The sequence below is a fragment of the Ochotona princeps genome, chromosome 25, assembly GCF_030435755.1.
Source record: "Ochotona princeps isolate mOchPri1 chromosome 25, mOchPri1.hap1, whole genome shotgun sequence".
In the NCBI taxonomy this organism is placed as follows: domain Eukaryota; kingdom Metazoa; phylum Chordata; class Mammalia; order Lagomorpha; family Ochotonidae; genus Ochotona; species Ochotona princeps.
The window spans coordinates 385,583-398,497 of NC_080856.1; the positions used below are offsets into that span (position 1 = coordinate 385,583).

The 12,915-nt window shown below is 46.4% G+C and overlaps 1 protein-coding gene across 1 annotated transcript in view; it reads right to left on the bottom strand.

Moving 5' to 3' along the window:
- Window positions 1-3,677: 3,677 nt before the first annotated feature.
- EXOC4 (exocyst complex component 4) overlaps window positions 3,678-12,915 on the bottom strand; it is a 599,303-nt gene continuing 590,065 nt past the window's right edge. The window contains exon 18 of the mRNA XM_004598184.4: window positions 3,678-4,154. Within this exon, the coding sequence (XP_004598241.2) occupies window positions 3,917-4,154 (238 nt within the window). The 3' untranslated portion in view covers window positions 3,678-3,916. The remainder of the gene's footprint in view (window positions 4,155-12,915) is intronic.

Consider the following 12,915-nt stretch of genomic DNA (forward strand, 5'->3'; position numbering starts at 1 on the left):
CCTGAATTTTTGCTTCCCAGTTACATTCCATGGTGATCAGAAAAGATCCATAGTATGATTTTAATTTTTGTTGAATTTGGTGAGGTTTGTTCCCTGGCTGACATGGGAAACCCGGAGGAGGCTCCTTGCTCCTGGCTCCTGATCCACTCAGGTCCAGCTGTTGCGGCCACTTGGGGAGTGGACCAGGGGATAGAACATCTTTTTTTCTGCCTCTCCTTCTCTGTAAATCTGACCTTTCAATAAAAATAAATATTTTTGAAAGTATGATGTTGAAGTCCCCTATTAATGGATTCTTTTTTCCTTTTGTTGTTTTACATAGCTAGGTGCCCTGGTAGTAGGTGCGTACACATTTGCTACAGTCATTTCTTGTTGATCTTTTAATCATTATGCAATGAACTTCTTCTTTTCTTATAGTAGTTTTTGTGTTAAAGTCTGTTTTAGAATGGCTACAGCTGCTTGTTCTCCATTAGCATGGAATAACTTTTTCTACTTTCACTTTTAGTCTGTGTGCATGTTTGTTGGTGAGGTGTTTCTTGTAGGTAGCGAATAGGTGGGTATTAATCCATTCAGCCAGTCTGTATGTTTTGGTTGAAAGTTTATGCTACTTGCACTCAGGATTAAATGGTGACAACCTGGGGCCCGGTTGTGTGGTAGCCTAGTGGCTAAAGTCCTCACCTTGCATGTGCCATGATCCCATATAGGTAGCAGTTCATGTCCCGGCCACTCCACTTCCCATCCAGCTCCCTGCTGTGGCCTGGGAAAGCAGTCGAGTATGGCCCAAAGCCTTCGGACCCTGCACCTGGATAGGAGACCTGGAAGAAGCTTCTGGCATCTGAATTCAGATCAGCTCAGCTCTGGGTATTGCGGTCATTTGGAGAATGAACCAGTGGATGGAATAGTGTTCTCTCGGTCTCTCCTTCTCTGTAGGTCTGCCTTTCCAATAAAAATAGATAAATTAAAAAAAAAAAAAAAAAGAGGGCCTGGCAGCGTGGCCTAGTGGCTAAAGTCCTCGCCTTGAACGTGCCGGGATCCCATATGGGCACCGGTTCTAATTCCGGCAGCCCCACTTCCCATCCAGCTCCCTGCTTGTGGCCTGGGAAAGCAGTCGAGGACGGCATTGGGACACTGCACCCGTGTGGGAGACCTGGAAGAGGTTCCAGGTTTCCAGCTTTGGATCGGCATAGCACCAGCCGTTGCGCTCACTTAGGGAGTGAATCATCGGACGGAAGACCTTCCTGTCTGTCCTCCTCTATGTATATCTGACTTTGCAATAAAAATAAACAAATCTTAAAAAAAGAGTGGACAACTTGGTCCCACCAGTTTTCTATCAATATTCTCATTGTTTGCTTTGGATTTCCTTTCTGCCTTTACTAGTTTTCTAATATCACATTCTTTCAGTATGGTGATCATCATTCTCTTAGTGTGTGTACCACATCCTTAGGTTTCATTTGTAGAGCTGGGCATGTAGTGGCAAATTCTTTCAATTCCTGATTGTTTGGGGAGATGTTTATTTCACCTTCATGTCTAAATGGGAGCCCTGCTGGATGTTGTACTTTGGGTTGGCAGTGCTCATAGGTTCTTGTCTTTGTGCAAGAATAAATTCAGCTTTCAGGCAGTAGTGTTAAGCAAGGCACCTAGGTTTAATGTGGTAGGGTACCCATCAGGGTGGATGGGCTGGTTCCAGAAAGATCTGTGAGTGCCTGGCCATTTATATTAGGGTAAGCAAAGTTACACAGTTTAACAGAGAATATACCTGACAAACCAAACATCATGGGAAAAAGCCAAGAGAAATATAACTGATGGACCAGGTGAGAATCTTGGGGAGGAGCTCAACTGCAGTCTGCATTCAGAATGTGCTTATAAGGAAGTGGAGTCCAGGACTTCCAATTGTTTCTCTTCCCCCTGGACACATGGTTTGTTTTATGTGACTTGAGACGTTCCTCCCAAGGTTTTATGACCCATTCTTGTGTGGCAGAGTAGCCCGCTTGACATTAAGCAGGGAGGAACTCCCTAGGGGTGCCTTCCTTGGGAGAAAGGCTGGGACCTACAAAGTTACAGGGTAAGGTAGGACTTTGTAAGGTGAAATATTGGGCTGCTGCCAAGGCAGCTAGAAGTGGCTGGTTCATTTCTCAGGGGCTTCATTTTCCTCTGGTTCACACACATAGGCTAATTTATGTCTTCCTGCATAACTTTTCCATGTCTGTTAAAATTATCTTGAGCGCTTCACTCCTATGCTGCTCTGTTGGAAACATTGCTGCCACTGCAGTGGTCTGGGAAGGACAGAGAAGGCACAGGATGTGGACGGGGGGCTGGGGAGGGCACCGCGGCATCTAGACTGGGGCCATGGGATGTAGAATGGGGGTTACAGCCATTCAGGTAGCTTCCCAGTAAGTGTTCCCCCCATTTGCTCCTTCTCACCCCACTTGTTGATGTGGCTCTTCCCAGTGTTTGTTTCAGGGCACTGTATTTTCCATGGTTGTCTCTTACAGATGTTCAACTTCTTTCCCTTCAGGCCTCTGCAAAGATCTGCTGAGGCCCTGGAAGGCCATCTTCCAGCTCCACCCTGCCATTCGCCACCCTCAGACATGCTCTACTATCCCAACTGTATCTTTGTGTCAATTTGCATTCACTAGTCCCCACACTGATAAGGATGTCCTCTTTGAATGTGTATTTCACCTCAAGCTTAGCAGCAGTTTACATTTATGTAGCTCCCAGGGAAGGTGTACTGAAGAACATAAAACAATATGCCACCTGTCAGCCTCTCAAAACATTTTTTTAATTTTCCATTTTGCCCACCAAGACCAAAGTTGTGCACGGAAGTCTAACATTCCCAGCCAGCAGGTTACGATGCATGACCACGTGGATGGGGACAAAGGGTTTTCGTGACTTTTTAAGTGTTGTCTCAGTCCTTGCATTGCTGCCCCTGTGACATAGGCACCAAAGGGAACAGAGGAACTTGGACAGTACTGGGGGCCAGCGTGCTGGGAACAGCCCCACCTGGTGGCTGCAGGAAGAAGTGTTGCGGCTGTCCTGACCTGTGTGCATTTAGCTGAGCTGACCTGGGCTCCTCCCTAAGGAGACAAAGATGTAGGAACCCATAAGGACAGTCAGCATCTAGAATCACCTCCAGTGACATCTCAAGGGAGGTGAAAAGCTGTGTCACCGTTCTTTTTTCCTGAAAACGGGTGGGAGGAGGACTGAGTGCAGGGCTGGTCATCATTCTTCCATGTTGGTCACAAATTCTATGGCTCTTGGTTTTGAAACAGCAAAAATAAAATAGAAAAGGAAAAAAAAAACCTTAGAATCCATGCAGTAGCTACAGAACACCAAGTTCTTTCAGGGGTTGGGATAACAGGAGTTTTCCCCAATCTTTTAAGCCCAGAGATTTTGCTGTATTAGGGAAAATTTGAGCCCACAGAGAAGCCATTTATTTGAAGTCAAGTTCTTGATTTTGGCAAGAGAGACAGAAAGCAATGCACTTATTTATTAAGTTTAAACTGACAAGGTTAAGGGAGCAAAAAAATCCTACTGTTACATAACAGAACCCTAATAAGTGGTTTTTAGGCAGAGAGTAAAATTTAGTGCCAGTTTGATTTCCAAGGATGGAATTTTATTTGTGTTGGGCAATAGCAACAAACAAAGCCAGGGTTACTGATTTATCCATTCCTATTGCAAAATCCACCAACTGGACACAGCCCTCCTCCTTGTCTTGCTCTAATTCTCTAGAAGCAGCTGTTAGATCAACACATCCTTTAGGGTTCCCAAACTAAAAGGGGAAACATCCTTATGTCTTCTCCTCATCAGCAGAGAGAAAATTAAATCAGCTCAGACTATGCCCAACAAGCTTGGAAAACGATTGGGTCTGACGGAGCAAGCAGGAAGGCCCAGCTGTCTACCTGCGCTGCCATGTGCTTGGTTAGACTGTGGTGATTTTCTTGCCCTTGGTGGCTTGCTTGATGGCAGCCTGCTCACAGATGATCTCCTTGAGCCGCTGCAGCCGCGTGTTCTGGGTTGTCTGGTCACCCACTCCCGTCTGGCTGCGGTGCAACAGGGTCAGTGCGTGGGTGTACTCGAGCTCCGTGTACTTCACACCCTGGTCCACCACCAGGTTCAGCAGCTCGTCGGCCGTGTTGTACAGCATCTCGTAGTACTGCCTAGGGGAGCGAGAAGGGACACTGCTCAGCACCTCCATGGCCACCAACTGGAATCCTACCCTGGTTGCTGTGCTTATTTCAGAAACGTTCACTGCTGTGAGTCCCACAAACCAACGCAGGGACAAAGACCCAGCTCCATCCTGATGGAGTTTACTGGGGCTTGCTTTGTAACAAGGCAGAAGACTGAAGACCCAGAAAGACCCCACATCTGTCAAGGGCTCAGACATTCTAAATTTTCCTCCTCATTTTGCACTGTCTGTGGGAGGCCACAGAAAGAGAAGTAGGGGTGGGGAACCCCGGAAGAGAACAATCATCTCGCAGGCATTGTTGAGAGTTTTTGTTTCATTGAATCCCCTACTCACAATCGTCCATTGGAAGCTTTGTGAAATACATTGCTTTCTCCTCTCTACAATGGAATGGGATACCTGCTGTGCCTGCATCTTCAAGCTGTTAGAATTAAACTTACAAACACCAAAAAACACTTGGTGCTTACTATTGTGCTAGGTATGTGCTGGATACCTTCACTATTAGAAATGTAATAGCAATGTATCGACAGTAATGTCATGGATGTTACATAGAATGCCGTGATAAAGATGTGGTCCCTTCCTCAAGGAGCTCACAGACAACTAGGAAAGGAAAGGCAGAGAAAATAAGGGTAACGGATGCACTGGGCTGCTTGGTGCTGCTGTGCACCGGGCTCTCTGTATCTCGTAAGAAAATAAAACACAAAGTTAGCAAAGTCCTCTAACTTTGCCAGGAAGCAAACCATGGTTCCTGACTTGAAGCCATGTCCTGTTTGTTCAGACACATAGCACTTTCAAGGAGAATATTCCAGGTGTCACAAATGAGGTTTAAGTGCCATGAATTTATAGCCAAGGTCAGAGACATCAAGTTTTAGATGGGAGGAAGACAGCAAACAAAACCAAGGAAGAATGATCTGGTTAGAATGAGCAGTGTAGGGGACAGTGGTAGGTGAAGGCAGAGTGCTTGAAACCTGGATCATGGAAGGAGACTGAGTTAAGTGGACCCAAGGCACCTGTCCACCTCCAAGGCCCTGTTGACAGCAGAGGCACTACTTGAAGTTATGCTTCTAGATGGTAAATGTGACAGCAGAACATAGAGGGATCTGGGCGGGAATTGGCTATAATTCCAGCAAAAAGGAGGGGACTTGAGAGCCACTTGACTATGAAGAGTAATTCCTGTAATAAAAATGTGGAGCAGAGCAACTATGAAGGTGGGAGTCAGAAAAGGGAAAGGGTCACCATTGGCTATTCCTAAAACCAACATTAAACCATCGGAGGCCACAACTTCACTGTCACGGTCATGTTGAACATGAGCTGTGAGCCAGCTCTGCTCCTGCGGCTTTGCGGGGATGGCTGGCTCACTTCCTTCTCCCTTCCCACCACAAAAGGAAGCTTTGCCAGGATGCAGGGGACAAAACCAGAGAGGGACTCCAGGCAATTCTTGGAGGTAAGAGGATTCCACACATCATCAGGATCAGAAAATCCTAAATTGTTGGGCTGAGGACTGCGGATTTGTGTCTTCCTCATCAAGAACATCCTATGGAAATACAGAGTTATCCTTGGGGTATGGGATACATTCTAGGACCTGCACAATTTCCAGAATAGTTGGTGAAATGCTATTTAAGTGGGAATGGTCAAGTAGAGTTTCTGTCTGTTCTGCTAAGCTTCCTTTTCTAATTAATGTACTCTAAAAAACAGTTTATTTGAACGGCGGGGTTACGGAGACACATTTTCCAACCACTGGTTCACTTCATAAATGACTATAATAGTTGGGCTAGGCTAGACAAAAGCCTGATGGCGCCTGTAACTCCATATGGGCCTTGCACGAGGGTGGCAGGGCCACAAGTCCTTGGGCCATCTGCTGCTGGTTTCCAGAGCTCAACAGGAGGAAACTGGATCAGAAGCAGAGCAGTGGGAACTTGAACTGGCACGCCCATACGTGATGTTGGCATTACAGGCAGTGGCTTAATTCTTGTATCACAATACTGACCCCAACATTTAAAAAAAATAATAATGTTGAAACTGATATTAGGGATCTTGATAAAGATACTTCTGAATATGAATAGATGCATTTTACAAAAAAAAAATGGGACTGGCATTGTGGTGGGGTGGACTAGGCTGCTGCCTGCAACCCTGGCATCCCACATGGCTGCCACACTCCTTATCCAGCTCCCTGCTAACACATGTGTGAAGGCAGTGGAAAATGACCCAGGCACTTGGGCCTCTGCTACCCATGTGGGAGACCCAGATGAAGCTCCTGAATTTTGCCTGGCCCAGCCCCGGAAGTTGTGGTCATTGGGGGGAATGAACCAGCACACAGGATCGCTTCTCTCTCTGCCCTTTCTGCCTCTCATTCTGTAACTCTTCAAAGAAACACATTTTAGGAAAAGATGGTTTAAAAGGATGGGTGGGTAAGTTGGGGGAGTTCTTCCATCTGCTGGTCAACTGTGAATGGCCGTAACAGCAGTCCTGAGCCAGGCTGAAGAAAGGAACCAGGAGTTTCGTCCAGGTCTTCCATGTGGGTGGCAGCAGCACAAGTTGTTGGGCCGTTGTTGTTGCCTACGAGGGCGTATTTTAGCAGAGCTGAGACTAGAACCTGGAGACTCAAGGGGCTCTAGAAGGCCCACCCTAGAAGTACTTCTCATGGAAGAGGGAAACGAACTCTAATATCCAGGGGTCTAGGTGCTAATAGCAGGAACATTTTTGAAGCTTCATGCTTAGTGTGAAACCCATGTGAGCTTTCTTACCCTCCTCCTCAGTGTATCTTTTGGCATTTAGAATTGATGTTTTAAGGGAAAGGCTGATGTTGTAGGAAGAGGCATCATGCATACCTTGGCGCACCATGCCTTCCTCCCAAATATGGTGGCTTTTTGGAGGAATGAGATGCAGTGTCATGTTTCCCTTAGACAGGTGAGGGAGAATGCTACCTGTTTCGAGAATGGTGTAGGACATACTACTGCTGAAGGAGGACCACCCATGTAAGCATCTTGTCTGACCAGAAGGAAGGAGAGAATTCCAAAGCGGAGATTTCTCGACTGTAGTGAACTCACAAGCGGCCCCACCCACTGAGGTGCTGAACCCACGAAGTGTGCAGCAGAGTCAGGGTGGCAGGGAACTGACACAAGCCTCCCCACCCTTCACGCCCTCAGACACTGCGGAAGGTGACAGCACCGATAAACGGCTTCTGATGCTCTTCAATGAGATGAAACCAGAAGAATTGGGTTTCCTGCCATTATGATGTTGATATTTTCATCATTTATCTTAGGAAGCAACACTGAAGCCATCAGCTCAGGTGAAATTGGATTTCTTTTGAAAAATCGGATGAACCGTTTCCAGGGATACTGGCTGGTTTTCTGCAGACAGCTGTTCTGTGCTGGGAACTAACAACCAAACAAAGATGCTTCACTTTCTGGTCCTGGATCTTTCAGTGTGATAAGTGAGAAAGGGCATGCTGCTTAAGGTCTTTGTGTTTCAATATGCTCTGTACAGTGAAGACCTTTATAAGCCCCCAAATGATGCGCACAAGTGGCCTGGGAGACTGAAGGAGGCTGTAAGAGCCTTGGCTAAGCAGCGCTCTGGAACTGCAAAGCCGAGTTAGTCAACAAAATTGACAGGTAACTGATATGTATTTTCTATAGTCAGGGGGAAGAAATACCCCATAACCACAATGATGTATTAGATCATAAGGAAATATAAATATTTAAAGATAGAATGAAATTCATTTATCTTTCAGAATGATGCCCAGTAGCAAAAACATTAAATTGGCATCTCAATGGTTAGAAGGTAGGAAAGAGTGCTGTAAGGGGCCCCAAAGAGAAAACAGGAAAATGCCCCAAACCATACAATTAGCATGAGTTTCCGTGATAAACACTGACAGACTGAGATGAAATCATGAAGCCGATGGGGATAAATAATTGATCAGTCTTTATTGAGGCCCAGGAAAAGGAAAGCCTGGTTTTTATCAGGCAGGGCCACTGCGGCTGCGGCTTTTAGGGCATCCTGTTTGAGTCTGTGTTTGGCACTCTGCTGCCCAGTGGGGGTCAGTGACACTTTTGAGCTCAGGACTTGCAGAGTGAGTTATTTCACTTAGGGTCTGTCTGCTAACTTGGACCACAGTTCATTTTCAGGAGCACAGAGAGCTCCCAGTGGCTCAGGTGGCTGGGACACAATGTGAGGAGGCATTCCTATAGACAGTGGCTACAAGGGCGGGAGCAGAGTGGCTGCAGGGCCCTAGAAGCAGAGGCCTGGCACGTCTCTCTGACACACACACACACACACACACACACACACACACACACACAGTCTCGTGATCATAGCCTGTAACAGCACAATGCTGACACTTTGTGTTGGCACAAACACATCATTTTATCTTCTTTAAGAACTGACTATGCTTCTCAATGGATGTTTTTCTTTTTAATGGTATCATGATGAGATGGTGTGCTGACTACCCTAAACTGGTAGAAGGAAGGATGTTTTCATAAAGGGAGGATAGACCTTCTTGCAAGGTTTTTAAATAAAGTTTGTCTTTCTCTGAATGGGAAATGAGCATGTATGCCACAGAGAATTTATGGATCACACAGAATGATTATGGAAAAAAAATGGCTCATGGAAGTCCATCACAGCCTGCATCTTGGTATGTGTTCTTATGCTCCACCCCTTTCATGGATTAAATAAATTTCCTTTTTTTTTTTTTGAAGATTTTTATTTTTATTGGAAAGGGAGATATACAGAGAGGCAGAGAGACAGCAAGATCTTCTGTCCGATGGTTCACTCCTCAAGCGGCCATAACGGCTGGAGCTGGGCCAATCTGAAGCCAGGAGCCTGGAGCTTCTTCCAGGTCTCTCACGTGGATGCAGGGTCCCAAGGCTTTGGGCCGTCCTCAACTGCGTTCCTAGGCCACAGGCAGGGAGCTGGATGGGAAGCAGGGCCGCCGGGATTAGAACTAGCGCCCATGTGGGATCCCGGCGTGTTCAAGGTGAGGACCTTAACTGCTAAGCTATCACGCCAGGCCCAGATTAAATAAATTTCTTTTTTAAACATTTGTGTGAAATGTAGACTTGGAGACACACAAGTTATTCTTCCATATGCTGACTCACTCCCCCAAATGACCGTCTGTTGAGGCTGGGCCAGCCTGGGGCCAGGAGCCAGGAGCCAGGAGCCAGGAACTCCATCATGGTCTCCCATGGGGTAGCAGGGTCCCAATACTTAGGCCATCCTCAGCCATTCTGCCGTGCATTATTAAGGATCTGGAGTGGCAGTGCAGCAGCCAGGACTTGAACTGGCACCATGTGGGATGCCAGTCCAAGGTTCAAACACAACTACACATTTCTGTGGTTTTCAAAGATACAACTTTCTTTCCTGAGGATCGATTTCTAAATAGGAGTAGTCAAAAGCTGAGTACGTCTGCTTAGGACATTTGACCATGCTGGTAAAATGCTCTTAAACTTTTAAATCTGCGGACACACATGCATGTATAAACAAGCTGTTCCCTCTCTCTGAGGAGTAAGAGCTTTTCACAAATGGTTAAGAAGCAAAGAGTTTTGCTTCTCCCTTCCTCTTTCACATAATCCACACAAAAGTACACCTCGGCAAGTTCCTGCGAATGGTTTTAGTTCTCTTCCCTGCAAATCTGGAGAGGAAACAGCCAGCGAGGCCAGCTAGCCTTGTGAATGGCTGCTCGCTTTCTGTGCCCACAGGCGTTCCATAAAGTTCCAGTGTGGGCGTGCCAGGCAAGCCTTGACTGTGGAACTGTCCACAGTGCCCAGAGAAAGCATTACCAGCTGTCCTCTTGGGCTCCGTGGAATTCAGAGCCCTGGAGCCCGGGTGGATGTCAGGCTTTTACGGACACAGCTACCACCGGGCCTCAGCGCGGTCTCGATGCCGAAGTGTTCATGCCCGCCTTTATGGGCTCCCAGCTGTCTGAGCACCGGGAAAGGCCGTTGTAATTACCCACATTCCACCAACGAGAAAACAGACTAGGCGTTCTGTGTCTAAGGCCTCAAAATGAAGAGGTCTGTGCCCTTCAAAGCTGAAATATGCAAACTTGTAAAAAGCCGAAGTACGAATTATTTTTGTATAGCAAGTTTTTTTTGTATAGCAAATTCATTTTTGGTCATGATTTTGGAAATATAAGTGACATAAAATTCTCCTAACTCATCTCTCTGCCTTCTGTCTTAATGGAATGAGTTGGTATTATGGCAGTTTGGAATTCACTGACACAGGCTTTGCAGCTGTATTTGAATAGCACTGAATTGGATCTGGGAATTTCGTGCTCCAGATTTCAACTTGAGCACTTCCTTCAGCAATGCTAGATTTCTAGCCCTTTCTCTAGTTCTCCCATCCTTGTCCCACCAAGGTGGTAACAGATGGAGCAACTGCTCTTGCCCAGCAGTGGCTGCCCTTCTGCTTCATTACCTCCTGGGAGCAGCCGAGTAAGTATCTTCATGCCAAAGACTTTCTCTCCTACTCCTTCCTGAAATAAACCCAGTATTATTGTCAACAAGAAAATTAAATGCAGACCTTTGAAATCTGAGAGGAAGAAAAAATGGTCTGAATATAAGTTAGTATTGACTGTAGTTCCCCAAATTGTTTTTGGCCAATATAATTGAGTATCCTGTATGCAAAATGCTTGGAACCAGAAGTATTTCAGATTTGGGGTATTTACCTATACATAATGACATTCCTTGGGAATGGGACCCAGGTCTCAGCACAAAATTCTTCAATGTTACTTAAGTACACAATTTGAAGGTAATTTTATCTTTTACAAGGATTTCTTAATTTATTAGGAAGAGTGTTAAAGGGAGAGAAAGAGACAAATCCATTACTTGCTGGTTCACTCCCCCATGCAAGTGCAACAGCTAGGGCTGCACCAGTCTGATGCCAGGAGCCCCAGACTCTGTTCGGGGCTCCTGTACGGATGGCAGGAACCCAGCCACCTGAGCCAACATCTGTGCTGTCCCAGCAGCACTGGCAGGAGCCAATAGGCAGGCGCTGACACTTGTGCTCCAATATAGGCAAAAGGCAGTTGAGGCTGCATCACAGCAGGCAGCTCACTTTACACAGTCCTGTTGGCAAGCTTGTGTGTTGTCTGACCTGTCACATGGCATCAGGCATGAAATGTGTCACCTGTGGCACCCAGTTGGTGCTCAAAAAGTTTTGGATTTGAGAACATTTTAGAGTTTGGGTTTTAGGTTAGGCGTGCTCAGTGTGGCTGAGGCTTTTTGAGCACTTTAATAACAACCCAGTGGTACATGGTCCAGGAAATTATAGGGTGAAGCATCCAACCTGTGTCCACTGTCCATTCAGCATTACAGAGGAGAGCAAGTAGACCTGGATGATCCACAAACCAGACAGGCATTCCATAGATAACAGAGGGTGGGTTCGAGCAGAAGGACTGCGAACACAGTTGAGCTCTTGAGTATGTACTGTTTTGGTTCTTGTTGTGCGTTTCCCTGCTCCCCTAACTAGTTCTGCGACCTTGGGCAAATGCTGTTACCGTGTGAAAGTTGGGTAATAGCCATGCTACTTAAACACTGGCATTTTTAGATTTAAAACTCTTCTAGCACCTCCTGCTTGGTTCTTTAACAACATGTCCATCAAAATCAACCAACATGGATTTTTTTCCCCAAGCAATAGTAGGCAAGATGCAAAAGCAACTGATTAGGAAACATTGTGAACAAGTGTAAGCTCAGGTTGGATGCACTTTCCTGACCAGTAGTAAAAGGGATGGCAATCCTATGTCAGAATACATTGTTATTTAAAATTACAACATAATTGCTTTTATTTGTCTTCCCTTTCAAAGAACCTAGAGTTTACTGCAGACATGACTGGAAATTTTAATGTGAAAGAAGTTGTTTCTTTTTCAGGAATGAGAAAGCTAAGACAGAGAAAAGCCAGACAGTATCCCATTGGTGGCATAGCCATGTACTCCATAGTGAGGCAGATGGTTTATCTGGAAGGCAAAGAAAACTCCTCTCACCTCTGGATACCGCCCCCAGTGCCAGCCTCCCTGGAGCTAAGAAGTGTGGCTGGCAAGGGCACAGCTACTGAGGGTAGACCAGCAGGAACTCTGAGCCAAGCCAAGCTGGGACTCAGAGACAGACACTCAGTTGTGGGAAGTGGGGGAGCCAGGGGGCATCCTACCCACATCACAACATGTCCGCCCTCAAGGGTGTATGGTATGGCACTTTGTTCTGACTCAAAATAGAGAGGTCTTGAGGAAAGACACTGACTCCATTGCTGAAATCGTCCAGGGGGCCGGGCTGGCTTGAAGGCCTGTCTGGGGTCACCCACCTCCGTTTTCTTCCCATGAAGACACACCAGCCTGCAGCTAAGGCTCTGACCTTGAAGGGCAGTTACACGCTAGGTTAGGTAAGCACCGTCCTTCCACCGTGCTGGGGCTTGGGTGAGGGACGGGGTGAAGAGTCCAGGTCGGTGTGGCCCTCCTCTCCTGAAGCAGCAGCCCGAGCCTTGTTTCGCCTGGGATGTGACAGCCACTCAGGACAATGAGATCCCTCTGGGATGTCCCCACCACTGCTGGGCAGCAACACACACTACAGCTTGGCTATGGTCACCAAAACAAGGAGAAATTTGCATTTTTGCTTCCTTAGCTAGCAACTTTGTTAGCTTAACTAGCATTCTACACTTAAAATATCTATGGTTGAAATTTCCTCCTCAGTGACTTAAAGGATTTGTATGTCACTCTTGGCCACATCAGATAATTTTTTAAATTAAGTTTT